Here is a 17,085-nt window from a genome sequence, read left to right on the forward strand (position 1 = left end):
TTGCTCGACTTCGCTACCGCAAAGAGAATCTTGGCTGGGGTCCTCTGTGCCTCTCCTCTACCATATAGAGAGCGGGAGTATAGCCACCCCCCTCCAGTCTTTACACTGGGTGGCAGCGGTGGGATGCTTATGGTTTAAAGAATCAGTGTATAACCGTGCCACTTACAAAATATCTACACTTTGTTGAATTGAGGTTTAGTTGTTTACAAGATAACTGCATTACAAGCAATGGAGTCTATTGCAAATGCTAAATTGACTAGGATGAGCTTAGTGGCGCTCCAGAGGGCTTGTGAAGCCAGGGGGTTAGACTTTGTGGATAAGTCTAGGGCTGAGCTGATAGCTGCCCTAGTGGACTACCAGACTAATTGTGAAACTCTTGAACGGGGTGATGTAACCAATGAGGGGCCTACCCCTGGGGTTGTTGTTGAATCTGATTCTGGGAATGCCACCATTCCTGCTGTCTCTGTTCTGAACCCTAGCACTGCCCTTCAGGGGGAAGCCCTGAAGATTGAACTTTTAAAATTGGAGCTACAACGGGAAAAGTTAGCCTTTCAATACAAAAGGTTGGCAACAGAAGCTGAGGCAAATAAAGAGGAGTGGGCCCAACAAGTGATACTCAAAGATAGGGACACTGAGCACCAGCAAATTCAGCTGGAGAGAGCTGGAGTGGAGACTTCAGCAAAACCAGTTGAGAGTGTCACGTCCCCAGCCACCAAGTTTATGAAAGATTTGGTTGGTGCGTATGCAGAGAGTTCTGATATCCTCCAATGGATTGAAGCGTTTGAAATGGCTTGTGGAATCCATGATGTTGACAAGAGAGATTGAGCTAAGTGTTTGTTAAGCTGAGTACCTCAGACTGGGAATGACTTTATTCTGAAACTGAGTGTGGAAGAAAGGGGTCAGTATGAGTGCAGGCAGGGGTCAGTATGAGTGCATGAAGTTTGCTGTGATTGCCAAGTTTGGTAAAACACCTACACAATACCTTAAAAGGTTCAGTGATTTTAAGAAAAGAGAGAATGTGTCTTGGGTTGACTGGGTGAGTGCTGCACATATGGGTATGATGGGGTGGATTGACGTTCCCAAGTGAAAACGTTTGTTGTATTGTCCCACCTTTTGATTTTTGAGCTTTTTTCTGAAGCCTGTTCACCAGAGCTGCATCAGTATGTTGCTGACCAGAACATTTTAGATCCCTTTAAACTGGCCAGGCTGGTTGACAAGTGGGTCTCCCACCGGGTGTCACCTAAAGAACCCAGTGGGAAGGACAAGGACAAAGAAAAGGGACCTCTCAGAAGGCTGAGGAGTCCCAAAAGCAAGCACAGTCGGGTAAACCTAAACCTTCCTCTCCTAAGATCCACAAATCTAGTGGGGATAAGTCCTATGTGGGTGGGAGTAAGTGTTAGCAAAGTCTATATGCAGTACCCGTTGGGACCACTATACACAACTATGACTACAGGTGTAAGCAATCCAACCTTTGGTATAAGTTTGTACTGCACAGTTTTAGTAGCGGAGCTGAGCAGCCAGGCTTCTCTCAAGAAGGAGTGTGAGCTGTAAGGATGTTACACAGAGGTCTACAATCACAAATAGTCAAATACACTCTTACACTCAAGGTTTCTTGGTTAAACACATATTAATTTATTCAACAGGCAGATATAAAACATTCACTAGAAGGAGGCAATCTATATCACGCAACAATATACTTCAGTGAATTACAAGGTACGAGTCTGAGGCATTTAAACTACTTTGGAGAAGGAGCAAAATGTAATTCAGAGTACTTTGAAGTAGGAGAAAAAAGGAATAGGTTAACGAAAAGAAGATACAGTTACTCTTTAGACAGTGCAAATAGTTTGAGTTCGTCAGAGGAGCCAATTCAATGCAATAGGTTAGGCCAAAGTCAATAGGCTAAAGTCTTGTATAGGATAAAGCAGTTCTGGTAGTTAAACTGAAAAGTCTTTGCCAAAGTTCTCAGAAGCAGTCTGTTGTAAAACCATTGCCATCAGCCATTTCGATAGGAATGGGTACCATTTGACTGCTACATAAGTATCTAGACATAGGGGATACTAAGTAACCCCTCCAGCACCCTATTATAAGATAGGGTGTGCTGGGTCTAGGAATTTGAAAAGACTAGTAAAGTCAATTTCACCTTACTTTCTTTGGGAAACAGTAGTTTATCCCAGATAAGGTATTTAAACATTGGGACAGCCTGACAGGCTTTCCTGTGTCACTGCACTGAAGGTGCTGTGTGACACATATGAAAAGATGATGCCTATGGAGTTGTATAAAAACCATAATCAAAGAACACAAGAGTAAAACACACATCAAAATACATGACAGAGTGGGAAAATAAAAGAGTCACACTCTCTCCAGGTAAAAAAATGAAGTCCTCAAAATCCAGCAAAGTTACAAGGGGTCTCTAAGGTGAAGGGAATTAGCAGACTTTTGAGAATTCTCCCTAACAGTAAGATCAATGGTCCACCTGTTGCAAAGCAGGCTCCCAGTGGTTACAGTACCGTACCCCGCATTCCTGGCACTTGTTGGGACTGTGGGGGTCTGGATCACAAAAAGGTTGACCCCGAGTGTAAAGGTAAGACACTTGGAGTCCAGGCTGTCAGCCTGACCTACCCTCACCCCATACCTGAGGTGGAGGCCACTGTCCTCCCCTCCTCTACAGGGATCACATTTGGTGCTCCTATAGAGATTTCCCTAATGCCCCTTGGGGCTTGGGACCAGTACGCAGAAGTACTTTTGAAAATCCCACAGAACACCCGTAGGTTTTTGAGAAGTGTCCTCTTAAATGGCCAGCCTTCTACTGGCTTGATATACACTGGCACAAGCATGATAGTGACGGAGGGCCCTGCTCACGTCAGAGGACTATGTAGGTGCTTCTCTGAAAACCACCAGGTTAGCTGGTGGGTCTCCCAAGTCATCGCCAGTAGCCTTAGTCACACTCATGATTGGAGACAAGAGAGCAAAGCTTCCTGTCCTCCCTCCCACCTGGGCAACCTGTTAGGCAATGATCTAGTAGAGTTGGAGTTGATCTCTGATGGTCTCCCCATGACCGCTGATGCTGTCACTAGGTCACAGATGACACTAAGTCTGGCTGTGTGTCAGGTAACTGAGCCCAAGGGGAGGCCTAAGGCAAGAAGACGGAAGAACAAGAAGGCCACCTTGGTGAAGGGGGCTCCTTCTCTTCCCGCTGTTCCTAGATCACCTATTGGGATCCATGCTCCAGATGGGCTGGGTCCAGTGGAAAACCCAAACTCAACTCCTGAGGGAGAAGAGGCAGAATACCATTCTGCAGGAGAAATGCTCAACCCGGAGGACCACCCTGACCTTCAATGCTTGTTGGCTGAAGGGGGACCCTCCCGGGCGGACTTCTGTAAGGGTCAGAGAGAGTGCCACTCTATTGAGGGTCTGAGGAAACAGGCCCTGTCCCAGGCACAGGGAGAAGTGCCTAGGACATTCTGGATTTATTCAGAGGGTGAGCTCCTTGTTAGTGAGCCCACTAAGCCTGAACCTGGTGCCCTCAAGAGGTTGGTGGTACCCCAGGTTTGCAGGCCCTTCCTACTGCAGTTGGCGCATGAGGTGCCCCTGGCTGGTCATCTTGGGACCAAGAAGACCAAGCAAAGGATCTCTGCCCATTTCTACTGGCCCCGGATGGGAGTAGAAGTGGAGTCCCACTGCAGGACCTGCCCTACTTGTCAGTTGTCTGGCAAGACTGGAGGTGGCGTCATTATTCCACTACAGCCATTGCCAGTAGTGGGCAAACCATTTGAGAGGGTGGGCATCGACATTGTCAGTCCCTTGACCCTCCCACTTCAGGTGGACATCAGTTCATCCTGGTAATGTTTGATCATGCCACCATGTACCCTGAGGCTATACCCCTTCGGACTATTACTGTCAAGGTGGTTGCCAGGGCTATCCTGGGCATTTTTACTCGGGTTGGATTCCCTAAGGAGGTTGTTTCTGACAGAGGATCCAAATTAATTTCAAGTTACATGAAAACCATGTGGAAAGAGTGTGGGGTAACCTACAAGTTTTCCACCTCTTACCATCCTCAGACCAATGGTCTGGTTGAGAGATTTAATAAAACTCTCAAGGGCATGCTAGGCGCTTTGGAAGAGCGCCTAATGATGAAATGGGATCTCCTCCTGCCATGCCTGCTGTTCGCTTACAGAGAGGTACCTCAAGAGGGTGTTGGTTTCAGCCCCTTTGAGTTACTCTTTGGACATCATGTGAGGGGGCCCCTTGCCTTGATCAGAGAAGGTTTGGAAGCCAGCCCTCCAGGACCTGCCAAGCAAGTAGGGGACTATGTGTTAGGCCTCAGACGGAGGATTACACAGATGATGGGTCAGGCAAAAGCAAATATCAAGGCCAGCCAGGAATTGAACAATTACTGGCATGACGGTAAAGCTTCGCAAGTGGATTGGATTCCACGGCAGGAAATCCATGTGATGGAGCCTACCAAGCCTATTTATTTATTTATTTATTTATTTTAATTTTTGTAACGCGCCTCATGCCCGTGGGCCTCAGGGCGCACACAGAAACAAAAAACAGAAACAGACGGACAAGGCAGAGAAAAAAAACGAGGAACCATGAGCAAGTTATTCCAGGTTAAAGAAATTAGATTTTATGGCCCGTTTAAACACAGTGTAGCTTTGGATCTGCCGTATCCGAGCTGGTAGTGCATTCCAAAGAAGGGGACCCTGTACATCAAGGGTGGTACCCCAAATCTAGCTGTCCTAAATCTGGGGTGTTTGAGGACGACCGCTGTGGATGTGCAAAGGTTCCTCTCATTAGACTTAATGCTAATGCATGCAGACAGATATGTGGGGTTGCTAAAGCTTAGGCATTTATGCGTCGTAGTTAGCACCTTGTGTGTTATGCGATGTTCTACCGCGAGCCTTTGAAGTTTCTTCCTAAAGGTCGAAATATGGGTGCAACGAGATTGGTTAAAAATAGTGCGCACAGCGTTATTCTGGGCCACCTACAAAGATTTAACGTTAGCTGTGGTACCAGATAGGAGACTATTGCAATAGCCTAATCTAGAATTTATCAGTGCTGAAGACAGGAGAGCACAGTTTTTTTCAGTGATAAATGGGCGAATATATCCTATTCGCTTGTTAATCAGTCCGCAGCTAGACCTGATGTTAGAGACATGGGACTTCATGGATTGCTCTTCATCAAGGACAACTCCCAGGGTCTTAACTTTCTTTTGGACAGTGATGATATTATCCACAATAGGGAAGCTGGCATAATTAGGATCAAGTTTAGTCCGGGTGCTTTTGGAGGACACTATTAAGAGCTCTGTCTTTTTATCATTCAAAGCCAGTGAATTACAGGCCATCCAGTCCTGTATGGCTTTGTATACGTTATTGATAGTTCTAACATCATTACTGTATGAGCCACTCAGTTGTATAACTACCTGAGTGTCGTCTGCGTAGTTTGTATATTGTACTCCAAGCTTACTCAAGAGGTCGAGAAGCGGGCAAATATACAGATTAAAAAGCAGAGGCGACATACAGGAGCCCTGTGGAACTCCACACGCCTGAGAGATGGGGGAGGATTGATTGTTGCCTACACATACCCTTACCATTCTGGGGCCTACAAAGGAGGCTATCCATCTAGATGCTGTCGTAGAACAATTGGCAACATCTCCGAGCCTTGACACAAGTAAGCTGTGATCAACCAGGTCAAAGGATGCGGAGAGGTCGAATAGCATAAGCAGAGCAGCTTGGTTTTTGTCTGCTATGCCAGCCAAGGTGGATTTAAGATTGAGCATGACCCTCTCGGACCCATGACGAGCTCTATAGCCTGACTGTCGGGTGCCAAGGATTTTATGTTGCTCGACATGAGCCTGTAATTGCAGGTATGCAAGTTTGTCTAATATCTTGAGGATAAAAGGCACATTTGTTATGGGTCTATAGTTTTCATTGTTGGTGGGATCCAAGTTTTCTTTTTTTAATAAAGGTGTTATCCATGCAGATTTTAACAGGTCCGGTACCAGACCTTCGTCAAAGGATAGATTTATCAACTTGGTAATCCACGGAACCAGGATGTCAGTGGACTCCTTGAGGATGCTTGTAGGACAGTCATCGGCAGGACAAGATGTGGCCTTAAGATCTTGTATAACTTTGGAGACTTCCTTTTCAGAATAGTGCATGAAAGAAAATTGAGGGATTGTGCTATTCACTTTGTTAGGAGAGATTGTTTCAGTAGGAGTTGGCGCCGGTACTACATTACCCAGGGCCTTCTTGATTTTTTCTTTCTGTGAATCAATCTTAGATAAAAATGCGTCATGATGATATTATTAGATGATGGGGGCTGGTCTTGAAACTCTGCTAGGATTTTAAACAGCTCGCCAGCATTGGATTGTGTATTCACAATCCTTTGTTGTAGTATGTGGCTTTGGCCTCAATAATACGTTTTTTTATAGGCTAGTATGGATTTTTTATAGTCAGTTAGGGTGTTGTCATTTGGATCCTTTGGTAGACAAATTAACTGCACCCTTCAGGATCATCTCCAAGATGGGCGAAGTCAATTATCTGGTTGCATGGGAATCCCAGGGGTAGCCCCTCAGGTATTCCATGTTAATCGGCTGAAGCCTTTCCACAGGCGAGCAGAAGTCTCATGTCTCTTGCTAGCTTCAGAGCAAGAAGAGGATGAGAGTGAGCCCCTTCCTGATTTGCAGCATAGCAACCCTCAGGATGACTCCGTGGAGGGAGAGCATCTTGCTTCAGATCAGACAACGGAGCAGCAGAGGGCCTGCATGGCTTTGCTCTGGCAGTATGCCTCTCTGTTCTCACTGATGACAGGCATTACACCATGGTGTAGGCACGAAATCGACCCTGGTGACAGTGTGCCTGTCAAAAGTAGGTGCTATCGTATGTCAAATACAGTTAAGAACCACATCCAGGCTGAGGTCGCCAAGATGTTGGATCTGGGTGTTATTGAACCTTCAACCAGTCTCTGGTCCAGTCCAGTGGTCCTTGTCCCCAAGGCAAGTACCAAGGATTGGAGATTCTGTGTGGACTACTGAGGAGTCAATGCCGTCACCAAACTGGCGTGCACCCATTTCCCAGCGCTGATGAGCCCGTGGACACCATATGTGCTGCCAAATTTGTGAGCATCTTTGACCTTACCTCAGGCTATTGTCAAATAGCTCTGATGGTCCATGCCAAGGAAAAGACTGCATTCTCAACAACTGAGGGGCTCTACCAGTTTAGAGTCATGCCTTTTGGGTTGCAAAATGCACCTGCCACCTTCCAGAGATTGGTAAATCATGTGCTCAGTGGGCTGGAGGCCTTTTGTGTGGCCTACTTAGACGACATTGCTGTCTACAGTTCTGGGGAAGAACATTTGACTCGTCTGGATAAGGTGTTGCAAGCCTTAAAAAGGGTTAAACTCACTATCAAGGCCACCAAGTGCCAGAATGCTCAAGGGAAAGTCACTTATCTGGTCATGAGGTAGGAGGGGGTCAAATCCAACCTCTCCCCAGTAAAGTACAGGATATACATGACTGGGAGACTCCCACTACTCAAACCCATGTGAGAGCCTATTTGGGCCTCACTGGGTATTACCGCAACTTCATGGCAGACTATGGAACTATAGCTGCACCTTTGACAGCTCTGACTTCACCCAAGCAACAAAGGAAGGTTAATTGGACTGAAGACTGTCAGAGGGCCTTTAATGGCTTGAATGAAAGTCTGTGTAGGGCACCTGTGTTGTGTGTGCCTGAATACGGCAAACCCTTCATTGCCCAGACGGATGCCTGAGACCCCGGAATTGGAGCTGTCTTGTCCCAGTTAGATGACAAATGGAGGGAACATCCGATCATATTCATCAGCAGACAACTCAAGGGTAGAGAACCTAGGTGGGCTACTGTTGAAAAGGAATGTTTTAGTATAGTTTGGAGCCTTAGGCGTTTTAGGCCCTACCTTACGGGGTCTACCTTTAAGGTCCAAACAGACCATAAGCCCCTGAAGTGGCTTATACATATGAAGGTTGAAAGCCCAAAACTGCTCAGGTGGTCCATTACCCTGCAAGGGCTAGACTTCACCATTGAGCATAGAACCAGGGAAGAGTCACGATAATGCAGATGTCCTTTCCAGAACATATGTTGACCGCCTGGATGTGAGAGTCAATCTCGTGGGAGATTAGACGGCCTAACCTCAGTCTGGGGCTGGGGGGTGACTGTGATGCTGGAAATGCATTGGAGGGACAGGAACCTTCCTGTCCCTGTCCTGTAGTTCTTTTTCATATGTGTTCTGTGATATTTTCGCACAGGAGTCCATGTTAGACCCCTGGCAGTGCAGCTCTTCCTATTTTTGGTCATGGTGAACAGACCCATGAGATACCCTTATGGCACCCATGGGTGGGGGTACAACCCTGTACACATAGAGTATGTTTTTGGGCACCTGTGGGTGGCCCACAGAGCAGGGTACGGGCTGGTGGCAGCTCCATGCTGTATTTGACAGGTGCTCTGAGTATCCTCCATTTTGGGATACCCGGGCCCTGCCATTGGAATCAGTTGTTTCCTGATAGGTGACAAGATGGCCCCTGTGGCCTCTTGGTTTATATTCCCTGTTACCTTGTTTTCCCAAAGTCCTGGGAAGCCCTGACTCTGTCCCTTCCCCCTGACTGGCTGTTGGGTGGAAGTTCCATATATGGTGTTGTTGTGAAGTCCAGGCCAGACTGGCTGGAGCCTTCCCAGTGACTGTATGTTGTGGGTACACCCTGTGGGTGGGACCTGGGTGACTGGAGTGTGTGACCAATATGCACTTCTTGTTGTGGCTGTCTGGTTTCTGGTATGAGAGACAAAGACTGAGACAGCCCTGCCCGAAACTGGCCTGAATGCAGTGTGTAGTGTTGAATGGCTGGGTACTTGTCCCAATCCACATTCCTTTTTGTGAGTGTCTGAGAGGGTGGAGAATGGCCTGAATGCACTGTGCGCCTGATTGGCTGCCTGACTGCCCTTTTGAGTGATTGGTTGTCTGAGTGTGACCCAGCAGAATGAATGAGAGACAGAACAGTGTATCTGGGGGCCTCACACTGCTAGAATTCATTCAGAAGCTGAAGTGGAAACTTGAAACTGCTTATCCTTGAAGCCCAGCTGGAAGAAGAAGAACTGCTGCTGCATTTGCTTTGACACCATACGAAGGCTGTTGAGTTTGTCGAGGACTGATCCAAGAGAGGACCTGGCTAGGAGACCTCTTCCTGAGCTACGAGGGACCATCATGCACTGCTAACCTTTGCCGAAGCGCCCTAGAAGCCAGCCTTCAAAAGACTGTCAACCGGAGAAGGGGCTCCCTGAGGAGAATGAAGAGAAGCACCGGGGCAGCTGCCCACCGTCGTGGACCAGGGTTCGCAAGTTACCTATAACCGCTGAAGGCCCGTCTAAGCTGTGTTCCCCAGAAGCGGGAACCGCTTGATGCTGTGCCGCCGACGACCGGAGCCGCAGTGCTCCACCTGATAAAGACATTTTGAATCCAAGGACGCTCTCGTCCGCACCGCCGACCGCTTTGTCCCGCCAGAGGAAGTCAAGGCTGCCAACGCGCTGAGGAGCATCCACTGGTGGCTTTCCCGCCACCTGAAAACCGCCGAGACGCCAGACAACTCAACACCCTTGCTGGGCCAAAGGTCTTCATAGACTCTTCGCAGTCCCAAACTATCGACCCCAAGGTGCCCTGCACGCCTCATCTTCGCAGGAAGTCTACGACCAATCGTCGACGGGCACCGCCAGGAACGAAGCTGCTGCCTCGCCATGGGGTTCACCCCTTTTCTTGGTGGGATCTCGACGATCCATGGCTCCTGCCTTAAAGGGAGCCGGCCAAGAAGAATCCGTCGACAACCCAAAGTCGAACTCTGCTATTCCAGGTACATTGGGGTGGTAGAACTATTTAGAACTAAATGAGGCTCATATTGAACAATGTATGGACTGGGCTTGTATTATGTCTTTTATTACAGGTTTCCCAGGTGGGGGGATCTCCACACAGAACTGTGTCTAGGTAACAGGGCCAGTATTCTGCCTATTGTTTCAACCAACCTGCTTTCCTCCTATGTCTATTGTTGGTTCCCTTTATTAATTGTTTTTGTGATATTTGACCAAAGTGCAGTTGATGCACTTTAATTAAATCTGATAGTAAGTGTGGTACCACGTAGAACTGTGTATATATTTGCCATTGCAGATTAACTGAGCACAAAGTGAGTTATTGTGATTGTGCCCATAACCTTGAACCTTAATTATATGAAGAACTGTCTTTTCACAAATACAGTGTGTGGACATTCCTTTGTGGGTGCTTGGGGACAACACCGTACTTCTGAAGCAGCCTGCATCACCTCCCGAGAGCTGAAGCCTTTGATTGCTCGATTTCGCTACCGCATAGAGAATCGTGGCTGGGGTCCTCTGTGCTTCTCCTCTGCTATATAGAGAGCAGGAGTACAGATACCCCCGCCCAGTCTTTACACCATCCCAGAAGGGTTGCACCCACATTGGAAAGTAGCAGATTACATCTTCGAATGTGAGGGGATGCTCATGAGAGGTGACCAAGTAATCCCACCCGTAGCAATGAGAATAATCATTGTGTGTAGGGCTCACGCCGGTCATCTTGGAAACAACATCACGAAAAGGAGAGTGAAGGGAGCATATTGGTGGCCAGGAACGGATTTAGAAATACGGACAATGACAGGCATGTTATGAATACATGAATAGTGACAAGCGAGTTAAATTAAGACAAGCGCCACTACACCCTACAGAAGTACCAGAGTGGGTGTGGAAAAAATTGGCCATGGACTTCATAGGCCCGCTTGATCTAATAGAACATGAACACAAGTATGGCATAATGTTATTAGACTATTTATCCAAATGGGTAGAAGTCGACTTTGTATCCAACATAACGACAGCTACCATGATTCAATTTCTCAGGATTTTTTTTCAAAGAGAAGGGTTGCCCAGAGAACTGGTCACCGACAACGAAGTTCAACTTGTATCTGGAGAAATGGAAAAGTTTTTGAAGGAGAACAATATCCAGCAAATTAAAGCATCCTTATATCACCCACAAGCAAATGGGTTGGTGGAATGCACCAACAGGTTCATCGAGGGAGACCTGCAGTTAGCTACCACAGCGGGTCTTGATCTGCTCAGCACAGTCAATGAAGCTGTGGCTGCTCATCGCCTTACCCCCAATGGGGTCACAAACATATTGCCGTTCCATCTTCTCAGAGGACGCAGAGCAGCGTATATGCTGGTTCCTCTATGGTTGGCAAATATAAGAGAGGATGAAAGAGTGGACATGGAAGAATTGGTGTGACGACTGAAGAAGAGCAAGGAGAACATGAAGAGATATAGTGACAAAACCACAACAAAGTACAGTTACAGATTTGATAAAGAATAAAATGCTACATAGAGATCCCGTGACTGGGTCCAAGTTCAGCAGACCAGAGAGGGTGGTGCAGCGAGGGAAAAACCATGTATGCACACTAGATGGCAAGCGATGGACTTGGAGAGGGTGGCGCTATATGAAAAGGGGACACGAGAAGTACCCAGCCCTACAACACAAGAGCAGAGAAACCAAAAGAGCGCTCAGCCAAGGAGAAACCGACAACGAGAGAACAACCTGAACATGAAGAGGAACAGCATGAATGGACAACATCCCAAGCGGAAGCCAGTCCCAAGAGGAATGCAGTGAGACAAGAGATATCCAGTGAAAAGAGTGTCGCATCGCATGAAGAGAAGGCCGAGAGTAGTCGACCAGAGAGAGAAAGAAGAAGGACAGGAAGGTACACCGACTATGTGATGGAGTAATGAAGGTCTTCCAACAAAATGAGGCTTGTAGAGTACATAGCTCTCAACTCACCCGCTTTTGGCGGGTGTCACCCGTCTTGAAAGCAGATGAATCACCTGCCAAGTCCCTCATTCGCCCATTCACTTCTATGGGCCTCTCACCCGCCAAAATGAAAATCGGGTGTTTTCATCCACCGTGGGCACAAAAAAGGTTGGGAGTTATGAGAGTAAAGGACTTCAAGGAAGTCCTGCTCGAAGTGTTGTGAGATCATACTCGAGATACCAAGCAGGAATTCCTACTAATATTACTATAAACGCTGCAAGCCAGAGGAAGCACTGCAGCTCAACGCTCTCCCTGCAGACTCCATTTAAATAAACATATCCTCCTGCTCTGCATACAGGTGAATCCTGCAAGGAATTAGAGCATACCTCTCAACTCACACACTTTTGGCGGGTGTCACCTGCCACTTTGGCAGATCTGTCACCAGCCAAGCTCCCTACCATAGCTCTCAACTCACATGTTATTGGCAGGTGTCACCCGCCTTATAAAGGGCTGACTCACCCGCCAAAAAACAAATCGGGTGATTTCACCCGCCTTTGCGAAACAAATGGCATAGCTCTCAACCATTTGTCTTGCAAAGGTGGGTGAAATTACCCGATTTTGTTTTTGGCGGGTGAGACGCCCATTGAAATGAATGGGCGTGCAGGAGGCTTGGCGGGTGAGGAAGCCCTTTGCAAGGCGGGTGACACCCGCCAAAAGCGGGTGAGTTGAGAGCTATGAACTGGTTGAGAGCTATGTCCCTATACACCCAATGGGTGTTCACCTGCCAAATTCAAAATCGGATGTTTTCACCAGGCCAGGGTCCATGAAAGTTTGAGAGCTATGCTTAGAGTCACATAAATTACTTGCAACTGCAAAAAGCAGTAGGATTTGTCACCCAAATCTATAGGTGGTAGGACTGTATAAATATGTAGGGTTTGCAAGTATGCAGAAGGCATTTGTGCTGATTATTTATTTTAAATGTCTTCACTCATTGAGGCTGCCACCCTTTACACCTCGCCCTCATTGATGACGTTTAATCCTATTTACTTTAAATGTGTTTTTTTTTTTATAAAAGTTGCCTGTCTTTAAGAATGAAGGAGAAGTGGCGTCACTGATGCTTAGTTCGACGGGTGCGCGGGGCGAGCCTGTCCTTTTGGCTGAGGGGATAATGCTGTGCAGGGGAACCCCGGAGTTCCCGCCCCCCCTGTACCCCCAGGCCTCCAGGAACACTCCAAGATGGCCGCCGCGGCGGCGAGAGCTCCGCTCAGCTCCCAGCCTGCCCCGCGCTCCTGCCGCCGCGCGCTGATTGGCTGCAGCGCTAGCCGCCCCGCCCTGCCCCGCCCCTCTGAGCCGGGACTCACTCGTGTGCCCGCAGGACCCCCTCACCGGCGGCTTCACCCGGCCTCAGAGGTGAGCCCTCCCTGCACCCCCAAACCACACAGAGCCCCCGCCCGGCCCCCGGAGGCGCAGCACGACCCCCCGCCACAGGCTTGACCTCACAGGGAGGGGGGGGGGGGGATGGGGCATGTCCAGACTGGACGCGCAGTCTGCCTAAAGCCACCACCCACTGCACTTATGCCAGGCTCTTAATAAACCATCACTGCTGCCTGCACCAGGACAGCCATCGGGGCAGTGGCCCCACCCTGCAGGCACACGTGCAGGGCACCATGCCATGGAAGCCTTAGGCCCTGCATGCACACATCCCTGCAGGCACACATGCAGGGCACCATGCCATGGAAACCTTAGCCCCTGCATGCACACACCCCTGCAGGCACACATGCAGGGCACCATGCCATGGAAGCCTTAGCCCCTGCATGCACGCACACATGCAGGACACCATGCCATGGAAGCCTTAGCCCCTGCATGCACACACCCCTGCAGGCACACATGCAGGGCACCATGGCATGGAAGCCTTAGCCCCCCTGCATGCACACACCCCTGCAGGCACACATGCAGGGCACCATGCCATGGAAGCCTTAGCCCCTGCATGCACGCACACATGCAGGACACCATGCCATGGAAGCCTTAGCCCCTGCATGCACACACCCCTGCAGGCACACATGCAGGACACCATGCCATGGAAGCCTTAGCCCCTCCTGCATGCACACACCCCTGCAGGCACACATGCAGGGCACCATGCCATGGAAGCCTTAGCCCCTGCATGCACGCACACATGCAGGACACCATGCCATGGAAGCCTTAGCCCCTGCATGCACACACCCCTGCAGGCACACATGCAGGGCACCATGGCATGGAAGCCTTAGCCCCCCTGCATGCACACACCCCTGCAGGCACACATGCAGGGCACCATGCCATGGAAGCCTTAGCCCCTGCATGCACGCACACATGCAGGACACCATGCCATGGAAGCCTTAGCCCCTGCATGCACACACCCCTGCAGGCACACATGCAGGACACCATGCCATGGAAGCCTTAGCCCCTCCTGCATGCACACACCCCTGCAGGCACACATGCAGGGCACCATGCCATGGAAGCCTTAGCCCCTGCATGCACGCACACATGCAGGACACCATGCCATGGAAGCCTTAGCCCCTGCATGCACACACCCCTGCAGGCACACATGCAGGGCACCATGGCATGGAAGCCTTAGCCCCCCTGCATGCACACACCCCTGCAGGCACACATGCAGGGCACCATGCCATGGAAGCCTTAGCCCCTGCATGCACGCACACATGCAGGACACCATGCCATGGAAGCCTTAGCCCCTGCATGCACACACCCCTGCAGGCACACATGCAGGACACCATGCCATGGAAGCCTTAGCCCCCCCTGCATGCACACATCCCTGCAGGCACACGTGCAGGGCACCATGCCATGGAAGCCTTAGCCCCCCTGCATGCACACATCCCTGCAGGCACATGCAGGACACCATGCCATGGAAGCCTTAGCCCCTGCATGCACGCACACATGCAGGACACCATGCCATGGAAGCCTTAGCCCCTGCATGCACACACCCCTGCAGGCACACATGCAGGGCACCATGGCATGGAAGCCTTAGCCCCCCTGCATGCACACACCCCTGCAGGCACACATGCAGGGCACCATGCCATGGAAGCCTTAGCCCCTGCATGCACGCACACATGCAGGACACCATGCCATGGAAGCCTTAGCCCCTGCATGCACACACCCCTGCAGGCACACATGCAGGGCACCATGGCATGGAAGCCTTAGCCCCCCTGCATGCACACACCCCTGCAGGCACACATGCAGGGCACCATGCCATGGAAGCCTTAGCCCCTACATGCACACATCCCTGCAGGCACACATGCAGGGCACCATGACATGGAAGCCTTAGCACCTGCATGCACACATCCCTGCAGGCACACATGCAGGACACCATACCATGGAAGCATTAGCCCCCCCTACATGCACACATCACTGCAGGCACACGTGCAGGACACCATGCCATGGAAGCCGTAGCCCCCCCTGCATGCACACATCCCTGCAGGCACACATGCAGGGCACCATGCCATGGAAGCCGGGTTTAACCCCTTAGCACTTATCCATCCCTGCAGGCACACATGCACAACACCATGCCATGGAAGCCTTAGCCCCTGCATGCACACATCCCTGCAGGCACACATGCAGGACACCATGCCACGGAAGCCTTAGCCCCTGCATGCACACATCCCTGCAGGCACACATGCAGGACACCATGCCATGGAAGCCTTAGCCCCCCCTGCATGCACACATCCCTGCAGGCACACATGCAGGGCACCATGCCATGGAAGCCTTAGTCGCCCTGCATGCACACATCCCTGCAGGCACATGCAGGACACCATGCCATGGAAGCCTTAGCCCCTGCATGCACACATCCCTGCAGGCACACATGCAGGGCACCATGGCATGGAAGCCTTAGCCCCCCCTGCATGCACACATCCCTGCAGGCACACATGCAGGACACCATGCTATGAAAGCCTTAGCCCCCCCTGCATGCACACATCCCTGCAGGCACACATGCAGGGCACCATGCCATGGAAGCCTTAGCCCCTGCATGCACACATCCCTGCAGGCACACATGCAGGACACCATGCCATGGAAGCCGGGTTTAACCCCTTAGCACTTATCCATCCCTGCAGGCACACATGCAGGACACCATGCCATGGAAGCCTTAGCCCCTGCATGCACACACCCCTGCAGGCACACATGCAGGACACCATGCCATGGAAGCCTTAGCCCCTGCATGCACACATCCCTGCAGGCACACGTGCAGGACACCATGCCATGGAAGCCTTAGCCCCTGCATGCACACATCCCTGCAAGCACACATGCAGGACACCATGCCATGGAAGCCTTAGCCCCCCCTGCATGCACACATCCCTGCAGGCACACGTGCAGGACACCATGCCATGGAAGCCTTAGCCCCTGCATGCACACATCCCTGCAGGCACACGTGCAGGACACCATGCCATGGAAGCCTTAGCCCCCCCTGCATGCACACATCCCTGCAGGCACACATGCAGGGCACCATGCCATGGAAGCCTTAGCCCCCCCCTGCATGCACACATCCCTGCAGGCACACATGCAGGGCACCATGCCATGGAAGCCTTAGCCCCTGCATGCACACATCCCTGCAGGCACACATGCAGGGCACCATGCCATGGAAGCCTTAGCCCCTGCATGCACACACCCCTGCAGGCACACGTGCAGGACACCATGCCATGGAAGCCTTAGCCCCTGCATGCACACACCCCTGCAGGCACACGTGCAGGACACCATGCCATGGAAGCCTTAGCCCCTGCATGCACACACCCCTGCAGGCACACGTGCAGGACACCATGCCATGGAAGCCTTAGCCCCTGCATGCACACACCCCTGCAGGCACACGTGCAGGACACCATGCCATGGAAGCCTTAGCCCCTGCATGCACACACCCCTGCAGGCACACGTGCAGGACACCATGCCATGGAAGCCTTAGCCCCTGCATGCACACACCCCTGCAGGCTCTGCAGGCACACGTGCAGGACACCATGCCATGGAAGCCTTAGCCCCTGCATGCACACATCCCTGCAGGCACACATGCAGGGCACCATGCCATGGAAGCCTTAGCCCCTGCATGCACACATCCCTGCAGGCACACATGCAGGACACCATGCCATGGAAGCCTTAGCCCCCCCTGCATGCACACATCCCTGCAGGCACACATGCAGGACACCATGCCATGGAAGCCTTAGCCCCTGCATGCACACATTCCTGCAGGCACACATGCAGGACACCATGCCATGGAAGCCGGGTTTAACCC

At 50.8% G+C, this 17,085-nt stretch overlaps 1 protein-coding gene across 1 annotated transcript in view; it reads left to right on the forward strand.

Moving 5' to 3' along the window:
- Positions 1–17,085, forward strand: part of LOC138452714 (zinc finger protein 850-like) — a 354,959-nt gene that overhangs the window by 228,092 nt on the left and 109,782 nt on the right. Inside the window, exon 2 of the mRNA XM_069605063.1 lies at positions 200–732. Within this exon, the coding sequence (XP_069461164.1) occupies positions 200–732 (533 nt within the window). The remainder of the gene's footprint in view (positions 1–199; positions 733–17,085) is intronic.

Source organism: Ambystoma mexicanum, chromosome 4p (assembly GCF_040938575.1).
Source record: "Ambystoma mexicanum isolate Mex_15411 chromosome 4p, UKY_AmexF1_1, whole genome shotgun sequence".
Lineage (NCBI taxonomy): Eukaryota > Metazoa > Chordata > Amphibia > Caudata > Ambystomatidae > Ambystoma > Ambystoma mexicanum.